The sequence below is a fragment of the Fukomys damarensis genome, unplaced genomic scaffold, assembly GCF_012274545.1.
Source record: "Fukomys damarensis isolate Sample0158 unplaced genomic scaffold, DMR_v1.0_HiC HiC_scaffold_19, whole genome shotgun sequence".
NCBI lineage: Eukaryota > Metazoa > Chordata > Mammalia > Rodentia > Bathyergidae > Fukomys > Fukomys damarensis.
In genome coordinates this window covers 61,900,053-61,924,574 of record NW_022900931.1, presented here as the reverse complement: position 1 = coordinate 61,924,574, position 24,522 = coordinate 61,900,053, and the positions used below count along the sequence as shown (strand labels likewise).

At 57.7% G+C, this 24,522-nt stretch overlaps 2 protein-coding genes across 5 annotated transcripts in view; both read right to left on the bottom strand.

The window, feature by feature from the left end:
* Tomm40 (translocase of outer mitochondrial membrane 40) overlaps nucleotides 1-260 on the bottom strand; it is a 10,659-nt gene extending 10,399 nt beyond the window's left edge. The window contains exon 1 of the mRNA XM_033766000.1: nucleotides 3-260. Within this exon, the coding sequence (XP_033621891.1) occupies nucleotides 3-68 (66 nt within the window). The 5' untranslated portion in view covers nucleotides 69-260. The remainder of the gene's footprint in view (nucleotides 1-2) is intronic.
* Nucleotides 261-1,631: 1,371 nt separating this feature from the next.
* Nucleotides 1,632-24,522, bottom strand: part of Nectin2 (nectin cell adhesion molecule 2) — a 23,284-nt gene continuing 393 nt past the window's right edge. The window contains exons 1-9 of one of the 4 annotated variants that reach the window (XM_010623209.3): nucleotides 24,129-24,304; nucleotides 15,405-15,770; nucleotides 13,048-13,344; nucleotides 11,324-11,441; nucleotides 10,667-10,815; nucleotides 5,131-5,284; nucleotides 3,489-3,564; nucleotides 3,280-3,366; nucleotides 1,632-2,706 (exon numbers count right to left, since the gene is read on the bottom strand). In XM_010623209.3, the coding sequence (XP_010621511.1) occupies nucleotides 2,434-2,706; nucleotides 3,280-3,366; nucleotides 3,489-3,564; nucleotides 5,131-5,284; nucleotides 10,667-10,815; nucleotides 11,324-11,441; nucleotides 13,048-13,344; nucleotides 15,405-15,759 (1,509 nt within the window). In that variant the 5' untranslated portion in view covers nucleotides 15,760-15,770; nucleotides 24,129-24,304 and the 3' untranslated portion in view covers nucleotides 1,632-2,433. Of the gene's footprint in view, nucleotides 2,707-3,279; nucleotides 3,367-3,488; nucleotides 3,565-5,130; nucleotides 5,285-6,902; nucleotides 7,636-10,666; nucleotides 10,816-11,323; nucleotides 11,442-13,047; nucleotides 13,345-15,404; nucleotides 15,771-18,168; nucleotides 18,413-24,128; nucleotides 24,305-24,522 lie in introns of those variants that run through there. The other 3 variants (XM_033765839.1, XM_010623208.3, XM_010623210.3) reach the window with 3 other exon arrangements.

Genomic DNA, 24,522 nt, shown 5'->3' with positions numbered 1-24,522 from the left:
ACGAGGGCTGGCGCAGGCGGCGGCGGCGGGCCTGCGGGCGGCGAACTAGCAGCCAAAACGTTCCCCATGGTCGTCTGCGAAAGATGTCAGAGGGCGGAGGTCAGGCCCTGTTCGCCCGGGGCTCAGCCCTAGGCAATCCCCGCCCTGTTCTGGACCCCGGTTCTCACTGGCTGCGGCGCCTGTTCCCAGCCTGGGCTCCGCTCCCACCCCGTGCACCGCACGCAACCTAACCCACTGCTGCCGCCGCCGCCACCGTCGCCCCGCCCTATCTATCCTATTGGTTCAGTGTGTCCTGGGGTCCACCCACAACCCTGAGGGTCTGGCCTTTCTATTGGAGTTATGGCTGGAAGTTCCACCCATCTCTCTCGAATCTCTTTTCTATTGGTTCCGACTAGGCAAGCGGTACGACAGGGGTCCTCTCCCAAGTCTTTGGCTCGCGGCCCCTTCGCTTATTGGCTCGTAGCGCCGCGGGTTCCGGTCCTAGCTCGTCATTGGCCTGTGCGAAGCACTTTGCAACGCCCATTGACGCGAAGCCCTGCCCCTTCCTGAAGGAGTCTTGGCTTTTGACTCCGCCCCATGACGAACGCCGAAATAAGTGGTCGATTTTGGCCCTTGAAGCATCTTGATTGGCTCTAGGTTGTAAAGGGGGCAACCTTGGTGACGTATAAACTTGTTCTCTCATTGGCTAACGTGCCAGGGTCGAAGGACAGTGGTAAGGATGGGTTGCACCGCAGAGGCTGCTAGGCAGCAAGGTCAGGCCTCGAGTCCCACCAAACATCGCGGCAGAGGGGGCACTGTCTCTGGTCCGGAACGAAAACCGGAAGTGCTGGGTTTTCCCACAGTGCCTAGGGAAAAGCCTAACCAGTTCTGTGAACTCCGCTAGGCTACCTGTTACCCACAATGCCCTCGTTACCTCAGCGCGCTACCCATCATGTCCTCGGCTCTCCGCGTCACTGCGGCTTCTATTTCTGGCCCATTCATTCCTGTCCCATTACCCAGCATGCCTTCGCCCCATTCATTTCGGCTTCATCGCCTGAACTGCCTTTAGGCCACTGCTGCCGGCTCACGCTCATCATTTTTCTGGCCTTTCTCTAATTAAGCATCATGCTTCGGGTCCATTAACTCTGACCGTTACCCATCATGCTCGCGGCCTGTGTTTCCACATTATTCATCTCTCTGCCTCTGGTTTATTCATTCAGATACATTACCCACCATGCCTTTGGCTCCTATTAAAACATTATGCTTGATTTTGCCTTTATCCTATCCCTACTTGCTGTTATCCATTAAATCTGAGCTCTCTTACCTCATTATGTTACATTTATTTCTGTGCATTGCCCATTGGACTGTTATTGCACAAATTCCTTTTCGTTACCACCATGCATGCCCTGGAGTGCGTCCCATCCCCTTTCATGACCCAAAACCTTGTTTTTGGTTGAAGCACCTTTGCTTATTACCCTGTCACCAATTTTTTGTTTCCTTTCCCTTGTGGCTGTGGTCCCTTTTGCTTTTGTACTCCGTTTTGACTTCTAGTTCACTGATTCCCAAGCTCCGGAACCCTGTTCGGTGCCTTCACATGCTACCTCCACCCTCTTCACATCCCACAGGAGACAAGGTCTGGCCAAAGTAGAAACTTATATTTTGTAGGAAATGCTAGGTTACAAAACAGTATAGCGCCCACCCCCAACCCAGGTGACCCACTTTCCCCCAAGAGGGGATGATTAGGTCTCATCCCAGTGAGCAGAGGTAAGAGGATTCAGTAGTCTTCAAAACAACAGCAAATTCTCCGAAGGCTGGGCGGCCAAGGCACACGCATGGAGCTTGCCCCTGGGCTGGAGCTCATGCTCTGTACACAGGGAGTGGGATGGTGGGGTTCAGGGATGAGCTTGGACCTTGAGGCTCCTGCCCGCAGGAGAGGGAGACGGCAAAGCTCTGCTGCGTCCAGCTGGGAATCCCCTTCCCACCCACCTTTGGGGAGCATGGTACACAAAGAGGCTCTGCCACCTGGAGGGCTCAAGTCTGAGCAGCAGAGAACCCCTAAGTGTCTGTGCTCACAGACGTGTCAGAACTTACTTCCTGAGGACAAATGGGAGGTCAGGAGTCTTCAGGATTTCTGAAGGATCTGAGAGGTGGAACAGCCAGAGGTGAGTGCTACGATCTGTCACAGTTTGCGAAAGGAGTCCTTGTGGTCAGAGGTTGTACAGAAATATCCTCCCTGTTCATTGCTTCATGAGATAAAGTTACCAGCCTTCCACAGTCTTGGCAAGTTTCCCTGGGTCCTAGATCATGGGTTAGAGGTCATGGTGGAGACGCTAAAGTAAAAGTCACAGATGAGTGCCCATGTGTTAACTGCCAGTGGCTTGGCCAGACGACGGGGCACCAGGTCCCTGGCAAAAATATAAGGGGTCAAAGGTGATAGGGGAGAGGTCAGGGCTCTCACACATACATGGCCCGGGATACAATAAACCCTTTGTCCTGGTAGGACTCTGAGGGGCTGTTATAGGACAGGGCGTCATAGATGGGGTTGATTTTGTCCAGATAGTTTTCCTCCGTCTCCTCCTCCTCTTCGTCTTCTAGATCCAGGGAAACGCCTTCCATGCCAGGTGGCCCCAGAGGCACCCCAGTGGGGGGCCCTAGGCTTGTGGACCCCAGCAGCAGAGGCCCTGGCCTCTCTTCCAAGGTGGGCAGCTCATGGTATCGAGGCATTTCCTGGAGGGGGAGAGGGGGACTCAAGTTCATCACCTGAGTATGCCCCAGCCCCAGCCTGCCCCTGTGTCAGTCAGACTCAGCCTCACCCTGTACCCTCCTACCTCAAATCAGTACTGCACTGGGCAGTCACACAGCCTGTCCCTAATCCAATGCCCAGGTTGTGGACTTTACCCTGCCTGTCATGTCTGGGCCATCCCCGATCCCCAAGTCTTTTACCTATGAACCTTGGATCTCAATCTTGACTCCAGCTCTTTAACTCTGAACCTTAAAGAGTCCCTTGAACCAGGACCTGTCTCGCCCTGAGTATCTGACCCCTGACCTTCAACAGTGACTCTGTTCTCTCCTCCCACCTCCAGCTCAGGAGCTCACAAGTGTCATGGCTACACTTATCTTCCTGACCCAGTGGCTTTAACCGCACGTCCTTGGACTTTTTGTTCCTGGTCTGCTGCCCTGAATCCTGAACGCGTCTCCGTGTTCTGAGAGCTGACCGTGACAGTGCCCTTTGTTCTCTGAGGCTTGGCCCTTCAACCTCGACTCTGAACTCTGCCTCCCTGCTATTCCCTGAGCTCCTACCTGCTCGGTACACGAGACACCAGCATCAAAGTAGGGCGTCTTGAGTGGGCTGTGCTCCGAGGCTCCCAGAGTGAAGAGCTGGGAGGGCTGTGGCAGGAGGGGAGAGCAGGTCAGAACCCCCCACCAGCCTCCCCTGGGAGCCCCCGCCCCCAGCCTGGTCTCGCCTGGGAAAGGAAGGCGTGGTGCTCGGGCTTGGGGGAAACACTCACCAACTCCGGCTCCTCTAGCTTCGCCTTCGCCTCCGCCTCCGGGGTGGGTGGCTGGTAGGAGGGTGGTCCTTCCAGGCTGTGAGGTAGGAGGTAGCTGAAGCAGAGGCTGTACCCCACGAATGCCTCCCCACCCTGCCCGGGATTGGGGAGCTGCTGCTCTCTGGGCCCAGATCTCCCTTTCTGTGGCTTGGCCTCCAGCCGGGTGAACTCCTACTCGTCCCTCTCCTCCCAGGAAGGGCCCCAGATTCTCTAGACGGATCAGGAACTCCGGTCACTCCAGCCTCTCGAAGGGTGCTGAGTTTGTAAATTACGTTGTGCAGTTACAGAGCCAGCAGTGAGGAACAGTGAGTCACCCAGAGTCCCCAGCACCCACTCTGAGGGATGCCATCGGAGGTCACTTGTTAACGAGCCAAACCACAGTGCTCTTGGCTGAGGCTAAAGTCCCTCATTCTGTACCCTTGAAGACCGCGGCACCGTGGACAGACAACTTAACTGTGCCTTCACTCAGCCCCCTTGTCACCTCTGTCCCTCCAGGCTGGGCCACGGGCCCCACCTGGCTTCTCCGAGCCCCTTAACTGCCCTCTCCCTCGATGGCCACGCTGGGCCGGTGCTGTCTTCTCAGTGTCGGGCGCCTTGGGGCTCGGCACTGGGCTGGCCACAGGCAAGAGACAGCAGCAAGTTCTAGGTTTACACCCTCCTGTACTGACGATGAGACCCTGCAGCCTCACATGTGTGGGGCCAAGTATTCTACCACGGAGCTGCATCCCCAGCCCTTTTTATTTGTGTTTTTAAAAAATTGAGGCAGGATATTGGTAAGTTCCCCTTGCTATTGAATTTGGAATCCTCCTGCTTCAGCCTCCAGAGTAGCTGGATTACAGATGGGAGCCTCTTATACCCATGGACTGATTCATTTGAGGACAGGCCCAGGAAGGTGCCTCCTCCTGACATGGTGTTTGTTGTTTTGTTTTGTTTGGTACTGGGGATCCAACTTGGGTCCTTGAGCTTTCAAGGCAGGCAGTAGAACCACTGAGCTAAATCCCTGGCCTCCGACATGGTGTTATTTGAGATAGATCGGACATGGTAGCCCACACCTGTAATCCCAGCACTGGGGAGGCTGAGGCAGGAGGATCACTGGATTGGAGGCCAGCCTGAGCTATATAGTGAGACCCTGTCTCAAAAAACTCAAACCAAACAAAAACCGCTGCAGCTGGGGCAACCACGTGACTAGGTCATGGCTGAAGGGACGTGCGAAGGGGTAGCCCCTCAGGTGCACCTTTACACGGGGCCAGACGCCCTGTAGTTCCTTCTCCCCTTTCTACCTGGGGGTGCGGCTAATGAGGCCAGGATGGCCCCGTCACGTTACCATGGACACAGAACTTGGAGGGAGAGTGGACGTGGATGAGGCCACCTTCTAGGGAAGGCCCCGCCAGACAGCAGGAGCCCGGCTCCTGATGGCTTCCCAGGGCACAGCTGTCACAGCCATACTTTATGGGCGGAAAAGCCTTTTCCTCCCCATCGGATTTCAGCCTCGTTGTTTGGGTTTGGTCCCCACAGCTGCTATGTACGATTTCCTCCATCCCCCGCGGGGCCCCAGTTCTGCCACCTCTTCCCAGCCACGGCTCAGGACCCGTCCGTCACTCACTCATCCTCTTCCTCGGCCCCCTGCAGCCTCTGCTCCTTCCGCTGCTGCCGGCAGATGAGGACCCCCGTGGCGGCCACCGCCATGGCAATGATGGCAGCGATGATGCCCCCGATGATGCCTCCGGTGGCGCCCGCACCTGCCGTATTGGGCGTCTCTGCAAGGACAAGCACAGTGTGAGCGACCTTGGGCAGGAAGCACCTCGTTCCCAGCCGCACCCCTAAATCACCCCCACCTGCCTTCCTCCTCTCTCATTCAACTAATCAAGGAATCCTCGGGCATGGGTCGGGAGATTGAGTGCTGTAGGGAGGCCGATAGCAAATAAACAAATGGGACATCTGACCTACCTGGTGGGAGTCAGCGACAAAAGGTAAAAACAAAGTGGGGAGGGAGAAAAGAAAGCGCAGACCCCCAAAGGTGGACAGGGCTTGCTGTGTGGGGACATTTGGTCAGAGACCCAGGGCAGACACAGGAGAGAGCTGTATCACAGACAGAGGGCACAGCCAGTGCAAGGGTCCTGAGGCAGCCTTGGGAGTTTGCAAGGAAAACATGGGGCTGGGGCAGTGAAGAGGCAGGAGATGAAGGGAAGGACTAGAGGGTTAGCTCAAAGGTGAAGAAGTGGAGGTTCTGGCCTGAGAAACACAGCCTCTCATTATGATAGCGCTTGGGGCCTCTCCCCCGGACTGACCGACAGAGGCGTGCAAAGCTCGCAGCCTCTCCTCTGTGGTACTTGGCATTTCTACTCTCAGGCCTGCCTCTCCTCACGGTGCAATGACCTGTTTACCTGCCCAGGCCGGGCGCACAGTAGGCTTTTGCTAGGTGTTGAAGGAGGGTTAGGGATGGACTGCACCAGATAGATGAGCCGGCAGCCCTGCCTCCCTGCCCAGGAGGTGCTGCCTGCAGCCCATGGTGAGCTTTGGGCCCTAGCCGGCTTCCTTCCTTTCGAGGGCTTCAGACTGCAGGGTTCCAGAGCAAGGGTGCTCCGCTCTCATACACCGGCATCCTGGACACAGGCTTCTTCCTGTTGTAGTCACCACTGGCAGAGATGGCACTGCTAGATCCATTAGGGCTGCCACCACGTCCCCCGCTTGGCCCGGTGCAGCTCCACAGACTCCGTGGAAAGTTGGGCGGCCGGAGAAACACACGATCCAGCCCCTGGCGCTGAAGTCACTGCGACTCTGGAGTCACCCACTGCACGAAGTCCCCCAGGGCGCCCACAGCTTGAGGCAGATCAAAGGTGGCCCTGAGTTCCAGGAGGCCCCGGGGGCGCAGGACCAGAGGCTTGGGAGGGTCAGAGCCAGTTCTTGCTCTCCCTAAGGCACCTCTCCTGGTCCTTGGTTCAGTAGCTGGGCCAAGCGGGGAAATCACCCACAGTCCCGAGGCTCGGAACAAGAGGGAGAAGAGAGGCTAGGAGGGGCCACTGGATGACAAAGGGGGGCTCTCCTGGGGTCCCCGGTACCCATGCCTGTCCCACACCCCAAGAATCCAGCGGGGTGAGCAGCTCTCCCTTCTCCAGGTCCTCAGCGGCCTAGAAGAGGCCTGGCCTCACTGTCCTCCCAAAGCAGGGGCCTGGCCCATCACCCCCACTGCAGGGCCCTCCGTCGGGGTGCCTTGCTTTCCCTGGGGAACCCGGGGCTCCCAACTGTCTGAGCGCTGCACCTATGTCCTGTAAGCCCCAGGACAACGGACCCAGTGCCTCGGGACTCTGGAGCCCCCCCTAGGAGCCCCCGTCCCACCTGTTCTTTCCCAAGACCCCAACAGAGGGTCCAATGCATTACAAGACACCCGAGGTTTTCTTCCAAGGCATTTATTAACTCCTGAGTGCCACAGGGCCAAGGGCAGGCTGGGGCCACAAACGAGTCTCTCGGGGTCCCCTCTGTCCCTGCCTCTGCCTGAGCCCCCACTTCCCATCCAGCCCTGGAGGTGGAGAAGTCCAGTGTGTGCCTCCACCTTCCTTGGTCCAGAGCAGGAGGTGGCATCCGGCTGGCCAGCCTCTGTCAGCGGGACAGACCCGTCTAACCAGTCCGCAGCCCTCCTGGGCCGTGGGTGGGGCAGGAGGCCACGTGTCAGTGCGTCCAGTGTCCCCAGGTCACACGTAAACCGCCCGCCGGGAGATGAGGGAGCCATCCAGGTGCGACTCCATGTCGTCCTTGAGTGAGGAAGGTGGAGGCAACATGAGGCCTTCTTCTGGCTTCTCTTCTTCCTCCTCTTCCTCTTCCTCCTCCTCCTTGCCGTCTGGCCTCAAGGGACCAGGGGCTGTCGGCGTCCAGAACCCGGGGCCTCCGTTCCCAAACACCTGAGTTTTCGCATCATACGATCCCCTGTCTCCGTCTCGGCCGCCGCCACCTCCGCCTCCTGCTCCTCCTCCAGGGCTCTTCCTCCTCCTCCTCTTCCTCAGCAGGAGGAAGGCGACGGACCCGCCAGCCAGCAGGAGCAACACCAGCAGTGTCCCCCCCACAGCCCCCCACACCAGCGGACCCACGTCTCGGGAAGAGGCCTGGGGGGTGTCTGAGGAGAGACGAGGAAGAGGGGGAGAGAGAGAGAGAGAGAGAGGGTGGTCAAGAGGACGCATGAGGTGAAGCACACAGGAGCAGGGTTAGTGACAGAGCAGGGGAGCGGGTGACCGAGGAGGTGGGGGAGGGGACCACGGGCCACAGCCCACCCCACAGAGCAGGGGCGCACCTGCTCCACCCCTCCATTCCCATGGCTGCCTCACGGCTGGGGTCCCGGGCACGAGGCCTTGGGTCCCATCCCCAGCTCCGCAAAAAAGAAAATAAATTGCAATTTCTGGCCAACATTTCAAGAATCAGGCAGTTTCACTTAAAAACTCAGATTCGTGGGCCAGGAATGTAGCTCAGCGGGGTGCAGCATCTGCCTGGCAGGCGCGAGTCTCTGAGTTCAATTCCTGGTACCCGAAAACAAAACAAAATTCAGATTTGTGTGTGGTGCTGGGGATTGAACCCAGGGCCTTCCCACTGAGCTACACCCCAACCCTCTTGTATTTTTAGTTTGTTCTCGCTAAGTTTCCCGGCCTGGGCTTCAAGTTGCAACCCAGAGTGCTGGGGTTACAGGCGGTGCCACACAGGGCCTGGCTTCAGATGCTCTTTTATTTTGGTACCAGGGATCGAACGTGGGACCTTCCGCTTGCTAGGCAGCAGAACCACTGAGCTAAATCCCTGGCTCAGATTTCTCTTAAGAGGGGAACACATCAGGTCGGCAACGCAGGACTCTTCTCCTCAAGAGACCGCAGGGCAGGGTGAGCTGTCACCCTCACTCCCTGCATCCACACTGGGGGTGGGGGTCCTCACAGATGCCGGGGTCTCACGCTAAGGGCGGGGCCTCCGAGGGGCAGGGCAGGGCAGGACGTGTGTACAGCTTCCCTGCCTCCGCTCTGCCCCCGGTGACTCGTCCCCCCATCGCATCAGCAGAGTGGGTGGCAGCATGGGGAGGCAGAAGACAGGGAGCCAAGCAGGAGGAGCTCCCCTATGCCGTGCTCGCCTGGAGCTTCTCACCCCGCCACTACTGTGTGACTGGAGGCCCAGGGGCTGCAACCCAGCTCCTGAGAACCTGTTTCCAGTCATTCCTTTCTTTTTCAAATTTATTTATGTATATCATTTGAGGACAGGGTCTTGTTATGTTCCCCAGACTGGCCTTGAACTCATGGGTTCAAGTGATTCTCCTGCCTCAGCCTTCCTGAGTAGTCGGGATTAGAAGCTTGAACCATTGTCTACAGCATACTTTTTTTTTGGTATCGGGGATTGAACTCTTGTGCTTATGAGGCAGGCGGTGGAACCACTGAGCTAAACCCCCAGCCCTATAGTATACCTTTTTGAACTTCTTAAAAATTTTTTTGGTGGTGGTACTGGGGATGGAAGCCAGGGCCTTGTGCCCACTAGGTAAGCTCTCTGTCCCAGCCACACCTCTGGCCCTACAGTGCGGGTTTTCAAATAAGGGCTCAAGATCCATCATGCTACAGATCTGTTAGGTGGTCCTCAAACAGCTTTAAAAAAAAAAAAAGGACAGAAACTTTTGGCTGCCGTGGGGTGGGGGGGACATAAACCAGGTCTTCCACACCCTCAGGATGGAGAATATTTCTAGATGGAAATGTACAGATTTTTTCCCCTAGGCAATACCAAATACCACTATTTACACAGCAGCTACACTGCGTTAGGTCTGGGAAATCATCTTTAGGGTCTACAGGAGGAGGTGCGTGGGGTTGATGCAAATACCATCTTGGAAAAGGTCCAGTCCTCACGTGGTTGGTGCACACCTGTAATCCCAGCACTCAGGAGGCTGATGCAGGAGGATCACAGTGAGTTCGAGGCTGGCCCGGCTACACACAGAGTTCAAGACCAGCCTAAACTGCATAGCAAGACGCAGTCTCATAAGAAGACTGAAAGGAAAAGTCCTGCCCGCAGTGACACAGAAGTTCACTGTCTTACACCTACATGCTGGTTCAAGCTGGGAAACAGGTTTCTTAGTGGGAATCTGGGTCAGTAACTCCAGCAGACTTCCTGCTGGGAGGTGCTGCTTGGGAGCAGTCTGCTGCTGAGTCTGCGGGTCCTCTGCTGAGACCCCCTGAAGAGACAGACATCTGCCCGCAGCACAGTTGTGGGCTTGTTTACCCCGTGTGGGCCCGAACTGCGTCTTGGCGACAGCGTGTGCATCTTTATCTGTGTGTGCCTGGGACCGGGAGCAGTGTCCTGAGGCTGTTTCCCAGTAGCCTGGGTCTCTAGCCTGTGGCTGCGCCCTGAGGAGCACTGTTCCCACCTGTGGGGCCGCCGTTCCCGGTGGCTGTGCTCCCACACGCCCTTGCGGGTGGTGTGCAGGGTCGCCCTTGAGGCTGTACTGAGAAGGGCTCTTTCTAGCTTTGTGTGGCTGTCCCAGGCTCTGGCCAGTGTCACCTGCTTTGTTCTGTGTCTTGGCCGGAGCAGCCCTCGCCTGAGTGTGTCTTGGTGACAATGGTCTGTGTGTAGGGTTACATCGGGGGAGTCTCTGGATTCCCATGCTTCTGTGTGACAGAGCCCTTGGCCCTGGTGTCTCTGTGGATCAGGTCCTGCCGGCTGTGGTTCTGACCAAAGGCTCACTATGCCCAGCTTGGGGGCCTTGTATCACGGGAGCCATGAAAGTGCTACCTCCCAGCAGCTGCCTGGCCCCATGCTTGGGCTTGGACCTCATTTCTGTCGTGGCCCCAGGCCAGTTCCTGCCTGTTCTCCGCACCTCCGTGACTTGGACTCCTCTGGGTTTCCAAATGGGGAGTGGAGAGCTGGGGGTTCTGTCTCTCAGGTGACTTGGGGGCAGGTCGTTTAGGGTCCCGAGATCTTCCCTGCAGATTCAGCACAGCCTTCAGCCTCCTAACTCCAGGGCTAATCCCGCCCTGGCTCGAGTCCAGTCCCAGCCTGGGGCCAAGGGAGGAGCAACACCATGCTCCTCTGTCAGCAGGCGGCCATCATCCCCTCTGGTCCAGTGCGGCCACAGGCTCAAGTGGGGATGACCAGGGGCAGACTGGGCTCTGCGCATTCGGCCCCAACCCGCTTACCTCGGACCAAGACAGCCTGCTCAGCACGGCCTGTGCCCACAGCATTGGTGACTGTGCAGATGAAGGTGGTGTTGACCCCTCGGTCCACTGAGTGGACAAGCAGCTGGGGGCCCTTGACCACTGCGGAGGCTGGGAAGATGCCTGAAGGCCTGGGTGTGGGGTGAAGAGGACAGCAGGGTCCACAAGGGGGAAGAGGCCAGTTGTGATGAAACACGATTGGAGCCCAGTGCCAGGGCCTGGACTTACCCTGAGGGCACTAGATGCCAGCCCTCCACCCTCAGGTCGGGGGTCCAGGATCAGTCTCCCTCAGACCCACCGGTCCAGGCCCAGGCTCCTCCCCCAGACCCGGGGCTCCAGGTCCAGCCTCCTCCCCCAGACCCGGGGGTCCAGGCCCAGCCTCCTCCCCCAGACCCGGGGGTCCAGGCCCAGCCTCCTCCCTCAGACCCGGAGGTCCAGGCCCAGCCTCCTCCCCCAGACCCAAGGGTCCAGGTCCAGCCTCCTCCCTCAGACCCGGGGGTCCAGGCCCAAATCCCTTCTTCCTCAGACCTAGGAATTTGAGATGCAGGAATTTGAAACCTCCAATCCTCTTTCCTGAGGCCCAGGAATCTTGGCCCCTGGCCCCTCCTCCTCAGGCTTATTCTAGTCCCCTGTACTCACGTGCTCCAGTCATAGCCTGTGGGCTCTGGGTTGCTGCGGACATCACAGTTCAGGGTGGCCTCGCTGCGGCCGAGGTACCAGTTGTCATCATAGCCGGAAATGGACACCTCGGGCGGGTCTGGAGGGAACAGACACATGGGCTCAGGGATGGAGAATCCCCGTGGGGCGGACAGCTCACCTGCTGGACAGGAATTCTAAAATGTGTTGGGTGGCCAGAAGCCTGCCAGATGAAATGGTCTGAGTCAAGCAGCTGCATGCTGTATGCTGAGGAGGTGGTCCAGGAAAGCCACTCCCGGAAGCTCCTTTTGTATGTTTTTTTTTTTTTTGGCACCAGGGATGGAACTCAGGACCTTTCGCCTGCAAGGCAGGTGTGGTGCTACTGAATTAAATCCCCGGCCCTGTTTGTTTGTTTTTGCAGTTTCGGGGGTTGAACTAGGGCCTTCACATTTAACTATAATCCCAGCCCTTTTTACTTTTTACTTTGAGACAAGGTCTCATTACGTTTCTAAATGGCCCAGGTGGGTTGGAACTTGCCATCCTCCTGCCTCAGCCTCCCAGGCATGTTCCACCACACCTGGCCACTGCGGCCAACTTTAAGGGTATTATCACTTAGGGAAGGCAGAGCTAAATGACTGTGGAGGTGGGTGTTATCTGTGACATGCTTGGAGTACAGGATATGGCAAGAAGGATTTCAGAGAAACATCTGGCCCCCGGTGTGGACTTGGGGAGGGAATCAGTATAGATGAGGCTTGGGAGCCATGTACTGCACAGAATGGTATGGCCTGAGGAAGCCATTGTAGACCAGGCCTCCGGCACACAAAGGCATCGCCCATGGTGGTGCCCGACAGTTCACACTCACCAGGCTCCCAGTGAAGGATGCTGGGAGGCCCGGTATGGAGTTGCACGCCTGGATTTCTATCTAATGGGGAGGCTAAGGCAAACTGAAGATGGCAAGTTTGAGCCCAGCCTGGGCAACCTTGTGAGACACTGTCTCAAAATAAAAAATATACATGGCTGGATGTAGCTCAGTGGTCAACTACCCCTGGGTTTGATCCCTGGTATCAGAAAAACCAAACAGTGGGCGGGGGATTTGGCTCAGTGATTCCGCTGTCTGCCTTGCAAGTGCAAGGGCCCAAGTTTGATCCTTGTACCAAAAAAAACCAAAACAAAACAAAAAACAAAAGCCCACACAAAAACCAAACAGTGCCGGAAGTGGCCGGGCGTGACAATAAGGGGCGTTGTCACAGGAAGTTCCTAGAGGAAGCTGTGTGCTGCTGAGGAAGGGCCTGACAGGCGGCGTCTGCCACGTTCCTAGGGGTCATGAACCCTCCTGCTGGTGTCAAGCTACCAGCAAGATGTGGCTGGATGAAGAATTAGGAAGAAATGTTGCAAATTGGCTCTCTTTGTTTTGTTCTTGAGACAGGGTCCCCCTAGGTAGCCCAGGCTGGACTTGAACTCAGGACCCTCCTGCCTCAGCCTCCTGAGTGTTGGGATTACAGGTGTGCACACCCGGCTGTGGACTGGCTCTTGTGAGGCGCATCTCAGCCGACCAGTGATGGGGCAGTGTGGTGGAAGCTGGTGAAGCGAGTGTAGATGAGGGGGAGGTGTGTGGACACGGCCTGTGGGAGCCGGTGTGGACAGCAGGCAGGGAGTCGGTACGGAACCATGCAGACAATGTTCTGGGACAGCGGGGACAGTGGCGTGGGGTCACCCGGAGCACTCACAGCGCACGGAGAGGGTCACGGGCAGCAGCATCGGCTCCTGGAAGGCCTCGTGCTCCACTTTGCAGGTGATTTTGATGCCATCCGTTCGGCCCAGGGGCACCACGGTGTAGCGGCTGGTGACGGTGACTGTGCCCGGCTGAGGCCCTGGCTCCTCGCTGTCTCTGGCCTCCCCTTCCAGGGCAGAGATCCAGGTGATTTTCGCAGGTGGGCGGCCTCCCATGGAGATGCAGCGGGCTACTGGCATGGGATCCAGGCTGAGTGTGACTTCCTGGGCTTCTGCATGGCTCTGGGGCTGGGCTGGGGGGAACATGGGTGGCGGTTTACTCCTGTCCCGCAGTCACTCAACAAACACTTCACAGGGAGCAGGGCAGTCAGGCCCCACTGCCTGTGCTCAGGCCCCAGCTCCGCTGCTCAGAGCTGTGCAGCTCCGGCGAGTCAGACGGAGATGACGAATGTCCTATACCTTGCCAGGTGTGGTGCTGCAGGACCATAGACTCAGCATTCCAGGAGGCTGAGGCAGGAGGATGGCTGTGAGTTCAAGGCCAGCCTGGGGTACATAGCAAGACCCTATGTCAAAAAACCAACCATTTCTTTGTGGAGCAAAGAACTCTACCTATCTGGGTTTAGCCTCGGGTCTGACACATACTGTGATACCCAAGTGTTGCCCACTCTGCTGTGTTGTCCCCTCCCCTCTGCTCCCCACATGGGACAAGGCACAGAAGGTGCCCGGCGTGGTCATTTATCTTTGTCCTTTTTACTCAATCCTCTCGGAAAACAAGAAAATACTGGGGGAAGGGGGAAGCCCTGCTTGTCCCCAGGACTCTGACTCGTGCCCCCAGCTGCCTTCTGTGCCTGTCCCGTGCCCACGCCCTCGTCCCTGCTGTGGCCCTGTGCCCCAACTGCCCTGCCAGCGCCCCTGGGACACTGAGAGCTCAGGGAGCCGGCGTGGGCCACCTTCCTTCCACTGACAGCACAGGCTCGGTCCCCTCTCCTGTCCACTGTGCGGTCCCAGATGCCAGCCCAAGCCTCGCTTCCTTAGGGGGACGTCCCTGTCCTCTGATCAGCTTGTCTGTAGTGTCTGAGGGGTCACCTGCTCCCCAGGAAGGCAGAGGCTGGCTGTTTTACTCTCAGTGCCTACAGTGCCTGCAGCTCGGCAGCTATTATTTTTATATTTTGGCGGGGGTTGAGATAGGGTCTTGCTGTGCAGTTCCAGTTGGCCTCAAATTCAGTGATCCTCCTGCCTCAGCCTCCTGAGTGCTTTCCTGCCTCAGAGAGCACCCCCAACCCCAGCTGCCATCATCCCTGGAACACACCCAGCTGGCCTGCCCAGCGTCCCTTTCTCCCAGCCTCCACCTCCTGCTCCCCACAGCCCCCAGTCAGACAGCCTCTGTGCTGCTTAGCACCTACGTGGCTTCTGTTCTCCGGGAAAAACTGAAGTCTTCACTCGGATCACGAGGCGTCCATGACCCGTCCCCCATCACCTCCAGGACTCTGCCCCCTCTGTTCTTCCCACCTCCCACTCACATCTGTACCCCTCCCTCCTGATGCGTCCTGATGCAGGGCCTGTGCACGCACCCTGCCTGCTTCCTGATCTCTCCTGTCTTGGCTACTTCCAGGGCTCCAGTCCCTCCTTTTAGTTTTTAAGAATCACCAGACCTCCCAGCTAAGACTGCCACCTGCCCCCTTCAACTTCACAGTGCCTAACACTGACTGCCTGACACTCTGGGGTGTGCGTGCGTGCGTGCGTGTGTGTGTGTGTGTGTGTGTGTGTGTGTCAGACAGGGTCTTGCCATGTAGCCCAGGCTGGCCTTGAACTCATGGCAATCCTCCTGCCTCAGCCTCCCAAGCGCTAGGATTATAGGTGTGCTCTATCACTCCCAGCTCACTCTGGTTTTTTATATATTTATCCATTTGGTACTGAAGATTGCGTCTAGGACCTCTGCACTAAGCTACACCTCTCCCTACACTTTCTTCATTTTTTATTTTGAGAAAAGTTCTCATTAAATTGCCCAGGGTGACGTCAAACTTGGGATCCTCCCGCCTCAGCTTCCCAGAGTGATGGGATTGTGGCCAGGTCCATATTTACATACTCTCTGGTGCCTCCAGGAGGACAGGAAGTTCAGTCTTAGTTCATCATCCCGAATACTTAGGAAAGCACTTAGTAGGTGCTCAATAAAAATGTGCTGAGAATGCACCATTGCCCGCCGTGTCCTCGGCACACAGAGAAGCTGGTGCACAGCAGGTGCTTGGTGAATACCCGCCGACGGTGCGATGTCACAGGGAAAGCCAGCCTTGAGGCTGGGGCAGAGAGGAGTGGGCGGGAGGGGTGCTCCTACCCAGCAGACCCCGCTGCTCACCTAGGACCCGGAGCCAGGTCACCCCCGAGCGGGTGCCCTTGGGGAAGGTGGCGAACTCGCAGGTGTAGTTGCCCTCGTCGTCCAGGCGCAGGTCGTGGATGGCCAGCGTGGCGTCGTACAGGTTGGTCTTGGCACCCTGGCCCGTCCTGACGAAGGCTAGCCGCTCTCGGCTGGGCTGCTGGTTGGGGAAGTGGGTGCCGTAGTTGGGGTGGAAGGCAGCCACGGAGATCCCATTCAGGCGTTGCCAGGTCACCTGCGTGACGTTCACGCTCTGGGTGTGTGGCAGCAGGTGGCACGGCAACTCCACGGTGTTGCCCAGGTGGCCCCGCACCTCGGGGAGAACTTGGACCTGCATGTCCTGGGCTCCTGGGGGGAGGAAGGAGAGGCTGGGTGACCGAGACCTCCGGGCCGGGTGGGGCTGGCGGGGAGACCTGGCCCGAGGTCCGACGCCTGCAGCAGCGTCTGGAGGCCAGCGAGCCTGCTGGAAAACACTGGGGACACCCAAGTCCAGGCCGGTGGACAGGAAGACGGGGACTCCAGCACCCCTCCACCATGCTCTCCTATAGCCCTGCTGACACCAGAACGTGGGGTCCCCTGTGGGGCAACATCAAATTGCATGGGGAGCCCCACATTCTGCTCTACCTGGACATGGCCTGGGACCCTGCAGGTCGGTGGCTTGGTCCCCGGGACCATCGCCCACAGCCAGATGCCGCTGCGGCCGCCCGGTTGTGTTGCTTTTCTTGGAAGGTGGTAGTTTTGAGAAAGGGTCTTACAATATAGCCTAGGCTGGCCATGAACTCATGGTGTAGCTCGGGCCTTGAGGTAACAAAGCCCCTTCCGGGGCCGGGGATTTAGCTCAGTGGTTCCGCTGCCTGCTTGCCTTGCAAGCAAGAGGTTCTGAGTTCAATCACAGGTACACACTCACAAAAAAAAAATCCTTCTGTCTCAGCCTCCAAAGTGCTGGGATCACAGGCACACGCTGCCAAAAGCAGCTGGGGTGATGGTGCTTACTGGAACCCTGGGAGGCAGAGGCAGGATGTTAGCAGATTCGAACCCAGCCAGGGCAGTTTAGCAATACAGTGAGGACCCTGTCTCAAAATTAAAAATGTGAAAGGGGCTGGGGATGTAGCTCTGTGTAAAGGCTCTGGAGGCAGCCTCTGGTGCTGAAGGGAAGAAAAAGAACAAGGTACGGACAGTTTCCTGACAGCTGAACACACAGAACTCCCAGAGAGGAGGTGCCGGACAAGGCACCCCAATGCCTGGTCACCTGTATTCTTTATAATATCCTTTAGGACAGACCAGCGAATGTGACTGCCTGAGTCCTGCGGGCAGCTTGAACGAGTTAACAGGAAACCAAGTGTGGTCGCACGCGCCTGTGGTCCCAGCTACTTGGGAGGCTGAGCCAGGAGGATCCCTTGAGCCCAGGAGTGCAGGACCAGCCTGGGCGACATGGGGACGCTGCCTCAGAAACACACAGTGCCGGGCGTGCTGGTGCCTGCCTGTGATCCCAACACCAAGGGAGGCTGATGCAGCAGGATTGAGTGAGTCTGGCCTGAGCCATTCATGGACTCAGTGAGACGCTGGGGTACAGCTCAGCGCAGTACTCTGGGGCCTCGTCCCTGTACTGGGAGGGGGGAAAAAGACACTACTTGCTGTCCCTTCGGAGAGTTGAAGGATTTTAGGAGTTGCATGCCAGGAATTATTTAATAAAATCTTCTTTAGATTGCATGTTATTGTGGGGTTCCTGGCGATATTCGTAGGCATGGAAGTGAAGCTGTGGTTATGCAGAGCACCTCTGCCTAGAGACACAGGGCTGAAGTGTCTGTCTGTCTGCGATGAGCTCAGACAGTTCCGCGAGAACCAGCCCCTCGCCCTTGGTCCACCGTGTGACGTGTGCAATTCAACGGCTCTCCGTCTAGTTCTGGAGCTGTGCCTTCCTGCCACAGTCAGTTTTAGGGCACTTCTGGTGTCCCCACAAGAATCCCTCATGCCCACTAAGTGGTCACTTGGGATTTGCCTGTCTCTCTAGACTTCTCATCCACTGGCTGGCTGCCTACGAACTCCCCCAGTCCTATGATATTACCCAGGGCCTTCAGCACCTGGCTCTTCCATTTGACATCATAGGGGTTTTCTCTTCTTTGAGATACAGTCTGGTTAGATCATTCATTCTGGCTTTGAACTCACTGTATAGCCCAGGTTGGCCTTGAACTCTTGGTGATCCTCCTGCCTCAGCCTCCTAAGTACTGAGGTTACAGGAGGGTGTCACCACGCGCTGTTTCCTGTTTTTCCTTTCCTTTTCCCTTCTCATTTCTTTTTTTTTGCAGTGCTGGGGGCAGAACCCCAGGCCTGAGGCATGCCAGACAAATGTGTACCACTGAGCTATATCCCAGCCACGTTCGCACTTTTGATAAAAATTGGAACAAGGAAGACTGTTTCTGGGCCGTGCGAGACAACACAGCCTGATGACCATAGGCACGGACTTCGTGTTTTTAAATCCTGGCTCTGCCACTTCCTGGCTGTGTGACCTTGCTTAAGTCACTCAGTCTCTCTGAGCCTCAGTTTCCCAGCTGTAAAATGAGGATAATAACAGGCCCCTATGTCCTAGGGGTAGTTATGAGGGTTCAGGAGGATTTGTGGAGCACTAATGGGGCCACAGGAAGCTGGAGATCAGAGTTTGTTAAACAAACACCACGGAGGCCGTTTTAATTACAAGTGGCCCTTGTCAGCCCCAAGTTGAGGGTTGGGCAGGGCTCAGGACACTGACCTCTCTCCAGGGACGGCTGCAGCCTGGCAGGTGGCTGAGGTGTGCACAGCCCTGGATCCGTGTGCAAAGGAGGTCAGGGGACATCAACAGGTGGCTGTGCGTGAAGGCCTCTGGTGACACACACAGCACGTCACACTCAAGCCACCTCAGGGAAGGCACGCACCTGCTGCAGAGGCCTGAAGCTGGGTGTAGAGCCTCAGATCTGCGACATACTGTCTAGCGCTGCCCCCTGCCCTGCTCCATCCCTTCCCAGCTGAGTGACCACTTCCCAAGCCCAGCTTCCTCCATGTGACACGGGGACCCAGCACAGTGGATGCAGCCCCAGGGGTCAGTGCTGCTGCCACATCTGGCTTGGCAGGGTATCCTTGCTGGGGCCTCAGGGGTTTCATTTACTGATTTTTTTTTTTTTTTTTTTTTTTTTAGCACTACGGATTGAACCTAGGGCCTTCACACTGAGCTACATCCCCAGCCCACTTTTTAATTTTCAGACAAGGTTTGAACTTGGGATCTTCCCGCCTCAGTCCCACCAGAGTGCTAGGATTAAAGGGTGTGCCCTCAGCCTTAGCCCCAGCCCCACAAAAAACAATAAACAAAAAATAAAACAAATCCAGGCAAAATTCAGCAGATGGGGCTCCTGGGGCTGGGTTGTGTGGCCTGAGGGCCTCCCTCCCACACAAGGGCTTCCTCGTAGATGCTAGGACCTGCCACCTCGGGGTGCCCAAAAGGAAGGTACTCAGGAAAACCCAACATGGGCTTTCATGAGCCACCACAGAAACAGCGAAGCAGTGTGAGGCCGAGGAGCTCAGGGTCCTGGAGGTATGGGGGAGGCACGTGTGAGCCATAGATAGTTCTTCAACTGAAGAATGAGTTGATTTCAGCCAGAGAGGTATGAGGGCAAGGGGTGAGCTGGACAGAATGGATTGCAGACAGCAAGGTGGGCTATGCAGGTGTCACCAGAAGTCACACGGAGCCACTCAGCTTCCCGGGGGGCTAATCTCTTGAGATCTCTCGCCCGGGGTAGGGTCTCCTCATCCTTCCTTTTTTTTTTTGGTTTTTTGAGACAGGGTCTCGCTATGTAGTTGAGACTGATCTGGAACTCACTATGTAGCCCAGGCTCGTCTCGAACTCACAGTGATCCTCCTGCCTCAGCCTCCCGAGTGCTGGGATTACAGATGTGCGTGCACCTACTTGGACACCAGCGCCCCAGGGCAGGGATATCTCTGCTCACAGTTACTCCTGGGTCTACGACAGACAGACTGGCGGCAGATGTTCAGTATGTGTGGACCAGATGAATACGGTTCTGGGTCCCAGTTGCTCAAACCCACCTGGTATGGCTGTGTCTAGATGTCCCCCAGAGCCTCTTGTGGTCATCAGTGGGCCCTAGACAGAGGTGGCTGGATCTAGAGTGTGTGATGCTGGGATTAAGGGTGTGAGTGCCACACAGCGTAAAATACAAAGGATAGGAAGAGGGCTAACGTGTTCTCGCTGCAGACTGTTTCTCGTCTGCCGCACCACCCTGCCTTGGAGCCCGCTGACTAGGGACTGAAACCTCCACCAGCTGTGAGCCCGATAACCCTTTCCTCCTCCGCCATTTTTAAGGTGTTTCTGTTTCAGGAAAGAGTGCGGGGTCAAAACCTTGGAGTCATTCTGACTTTCCTTTCCCTTCCCCTCGGGAAGACCATTAGAAAATCCTGCAGGCCCTATCTGGAGCTGTATCTACCGGACCATGTGGAATTCTTCCCTGGGCCCCATCCTGGTCTAAGAAGACAGTAGGGGCCCTCACGATGTCCCCACAGGGTGGCTATGGCAGATCAGATCGCCTCCCTCCTCTCTGCTCTGATGAAGCTCTCTTCACTCAGGACAAAGCGTGGTTTCACAGTGGCCCACATCGGTTGCATGCCTTTGTCTACCCCTTTTCCTCACCTCTTCTCCCCAGGCTGGCCTCCCCACTGCTCCTTAAATGCCAGCTAAGTCCCGTCTCAGGGCCTTTGCACTTGCTACTCACATTCCTGCTCCGGTCCCCGCTGCTCCTGCCTTCCCTCCCTCCAGGTCTCTTGCTCACTGAAGCAATTCCTCGACTACCATATGTACAGTAGCAAGGACCCCTGGATCTTGCTCTGTTTTGCCTCACAGCACTGACCACTACCCGTGATCTAGAACCCCGTTTGTCTCCCCTAGTAGCATTTCAGACCCAGGGGCAGAAATCAGTGCCCACCATGTTCACAGTTATGGCATCAGAACCCCACAGAGAGGTACAAGAAGCAAAAGAGAGGGAGAACGGAGCTGTAGTGCTAGGCTGCATGGGCCAAGGCTGAGTTAGAGCTGGGGCTTTGTCCTGAGGGGACTGGGGAGCCACGGAGAGTTAAGGAGAGAAGGGAGTGTGTGGCTGGGGTGGGGACAGGTCACCGAGCACGGTGGGGGATGCAGTGGGAGGAGCACTGGCCCAGAGCAAGGTGCCTCTTCCTGACCTCGGCAGAGACAAGGCAGAGACAAGGCCAGCACGGTGCCAGGGGAGAGCGGCTACGACAGCTCCTGCTGTCCTCCGCTTCCCTGGGCAAGGCAGACTGGTGACAGTGCTACAGAGGTGTCAGCTGGGTCCCCAAACACACTTCCTGTCCCTGCGGACTGGGCCTGCAGGCTTCCGTCCGTGGTGGGGGAAGGGAAGGGAAGGCCTAGGGAGAACTTTAGGGAACAGGGACACGGAGCGGGAGACCTGGAGATGCAGGCAGGGGTTGACCAAGGCCGAGAGGAGGGACACTGCTTTGAGGAGCCGCAGGGCAGTGGGGCTAGAATCTGGGCCTGGACCCCTTGGGCCTGAGAGGGGAGGCCAGAGCTGGCTCTGGGATTCCGGCCTGGCCAGCTCCTCAGGGCCTGCCTACCCCTACCAAGGCCGCAGACACCTCAACACCTCGTAGCTTATACACCCGGCCCTCCCATGGCAGGGTGTGGCAGGGCTCTGGAGAGGCCCCTTGAAGTCCTGTGTGCCCGGAGCGCCGGCCTCGGCTGCTGCCTCAGCAGCCTGGTTAATTAATTAATTGCATGGATCACAGTGCCCACCCCCGCAGCGGAAATCCGGAGCCGGTCTGGGGAGTGAGCGGCAGCAGCCAGGACGACCGTGGGCCTGGGGCTAATTTCTCTGCCTGCCTCCGGGCCTTCACCACTCTGCCCTCCCAGAGCGGGGGCCCGGTCCCCACTCCCGGGCCATGTTCTGGCTCTTGGGGCAGAATCGCTAGCACAGCTCTTCCTGGTGGGGCAGGTCCGGCCCACAGCCTGCGGGAGTTTGCACCTCAGTCCCTATACGGAGACAACTCCCACGCCATGCGAGCCACCAATGCGTCCAGTTCAGCGCCGTCCAGCGTCCACAGGGTCGTGCGTCCGTCACCACAGCGTTGGAACCGTCTCATCGACCACAACACATGCGTGCCCCTGAATTGTTCTCGTCTTCTGTCTCCCCCGCCTCCATTCCTTCCTCCTCCCCTCCGTTCCCTCTCCCTCTCTCTCTCCTCTCCTTTTTAAGGTTCTGAAGTTTGAATCTAGGACCTTCACACTGAACTGCATCTGCAGCCACAAATATTTTCTGATTTTTTATTTTGAGACAGAGTTTCACTAAATTGCTCTGGCTGAGCTGGAACTTGCACTTGAGATCCTCCTGCCTCGGCCTCTCCAGGTGCTGGGACTGCAGGTGTGCACCGCCACGCTAGGCTTCCATTCTCTCACTTTCTTTTTTCTCCTCTGGGCCTGGGTCTCCGGGATCTGCTTCTGCCTGAGACTCCCAGGGACTCTGGTTTCTCCATGTCTGTGGGCCGCATCTCAGGATATCTCTGTCTCTGACCAGGGTCTCCCTGCCACCAGTCTTTCCACATCCCTGACATGTTTTCTCACTGCCTGGGCCACCTCTCTGGGTCCCTTCCTCTCCTCCCTCTCCTGCTCTATTTCTTAGCATGCTGGCTGGGACATTAAAAATGTAACAGCGTCCCAGCGGGGCGGGGGAGCCGGCCCAGTGCACAGCTCCCTGTCCCTCCCATGTCGCTGCTCCCTGTGGCCTGCATGCTGCTGGCCTCGTGGCTCCCTGCACCCTGACCTCCAGGGGTCCGTGCATCCCTGTTTTCCCTTAGCTGGGGTCTGCACCTTGTCACCAAGCCGCTCTGTGTCCTTGGCTGTCCCTGCCCTCACTCCCCCCACTCCCACCTTCTTGTCCCTCTCCACTGTCTCTGTCCCTCCCTGTGGCTGGATGTCACCCACCCCATCTCTGTGCCATTCTTCTGTGTGCATGAGGCTCTGTCCCTAGACCTGGTCCTGCATACTCCCCCTGTTGACTTCTGTCTCCATCCCTGTATCTCTCAGTCCCCGCAGTTCTGCTCAGTGCCTTCCCTAACAAGAAGAGACAGAAGAGACAGCGCGGCCTGCGGTCCCCTCCTCCCCTCCCCTCCGTGCGTGCGTGGGGCGGCCTGGCCGACACTGTGAGCGGAGAAAGCGGAAAGAGAGGTCCAGCCAGGGCGCCCTCATTCCCAGGGGCCTCAGAGCGGCAGGGAAATAAGGTGCAGGGAAAGGAGAGAGATGGGGAGGAGGAGAAAGAGGGCTTGGAGGAGCCAGAGGAGGAGGGAGAGGTGAGGAAGGGAGAGAGGAAGAGGGGAGAGAGTGCAGGGAGGAGGAAGGAGGGAGGAAGGAAGAGGGGGAAGGGGGCGCAGGATTACTTCGAGCAGAGGCAGAAGGGTGGATATGGTGGGAGGGGGAACCTCTGAACCCTCCCAGGGGTCCTGCAGGGAAAGGAAGTCAGTTTTACACAGGAGGAAATGGAGGCTCGGAGGTCCTTCGGGGGCCACCCAGCCAAGGGCTCTGAAGAGCTGGCATCCAGAGGGCAGGCTCCGGAGTCTGGTTGCCTGAGACTGCAGTAGGGCCCTGGGGGAGTGGCTCGCCCTTCCTAAGCCTCTCTCCATGTTCCCAACACGGAAACAGGAGGAGGAGCTCTTTCTTAGGGTGATCTGGAACCTTCTGTGAGACTGGCACCAAGTCCAGTCTTGGCTCAAGGTCCGGGATTCACCCCGAGGTGGGGTTCTGATCTCATCCACAAGAGAGGGAGAGGCAGAGAGTGGAAGAGGCAGGTGATGACTCGGGCTGAGATCGGACAAAAACTCAACAGACATCAACAGAACTTGAGGCCAGAGGAGGCACGGGGTTTCCCCAACAGCCTCCAGAGCCCCTCTCTGGGTGAACCCTTGGGAAACTCCAGCATCCTCAAGTTTCTAGCTGTGCACAGTCTGTCACCTGCAAGGGGCGGCACCGGCTCTCTCACCTGTGTCCTCTCAGCCTCTCCTTCCTCTGGGGGCCGTGCCCCTCCCCTGGTGGGGGGCAGGGAAGGTGCGGAGGGGGTGTGTGCGGGGGTGGCTCAGTGGCTCCACCCCCATAGCAGCTCAGAGGACAAAGGCTCCACTGGAGGAAAGATAAGGTCCGCCCGAAACCCGGAGCCCGAAACCCGGAGCCCGGAACAGAGAACAGGACAGCTCCCGCCCTTCTGCCCCACCCCAGCTGGGGGAAGGCGATACCTAGGGAACCTCCGAGCCTGACCGCTCGGGACAGGACGGCAGCTCCAGCCTCTGCGCACCCGGTGCCTCGGCATTGGACCCACCGGGACTCGGCCTCCTGAGTCCCCAACTCCTGGACACAGAGGCCAGCTCTTGCTTTTATCTGGAGGCCAAAGGACAGAGCCCTCCCGCCCAGTGTCTGGTTCTAAGAAGACATTCTTCTGTCCACAGTTCAATCTGAACCCCTCGAGATCAAGCCTCCAGCCCCCAGTCCCACCAGGAACCCAGCAGGCGGAGCGCCTGGCCCACAGATCAATCTGGAACTCACAAATCGGAGCCCCTCCTGTCCCCAGAGCTCCTTCGACCCCTGTTAATAACAGCCCCTCCGCCTGTTTCAGCCGGGATTCAGGACACAGGACCGGGACCCTAGCCCCTCACCTTTCAGGAATCAGTGGTCACAGACTGCAAACTCCCGACCAGGGCTGGAGCTCCAAGCTGAGGCCCTCTCCCTTCTGGTCGCCCAGGACCCCAAAGTCCGAGCACTCCACCTTTTTCTAGGGGACTTCAACGTCTGACTCTCGCCCTCAAGTCTTCCCGCCCCAGACTCAACCCCGGCAAGAAGGAAACACGGGGGCGGGGGTCTCCTCCGCCAACATCCAGACCCTCCCCGGAGGGGGGGCACATTCCCCACATTCCTGGGGCGGGCAGCAAGCCAGGAACGGATCGGTGGGGTGAGGAAGGGAGCGAGAGGCCTCGGCAGTCCTCGGATTTAACCCCTCGGGCTTCAGGATCTAAGCCCGCCCCTCGCCAAGTCCCGAGTAGGATGGGCGGG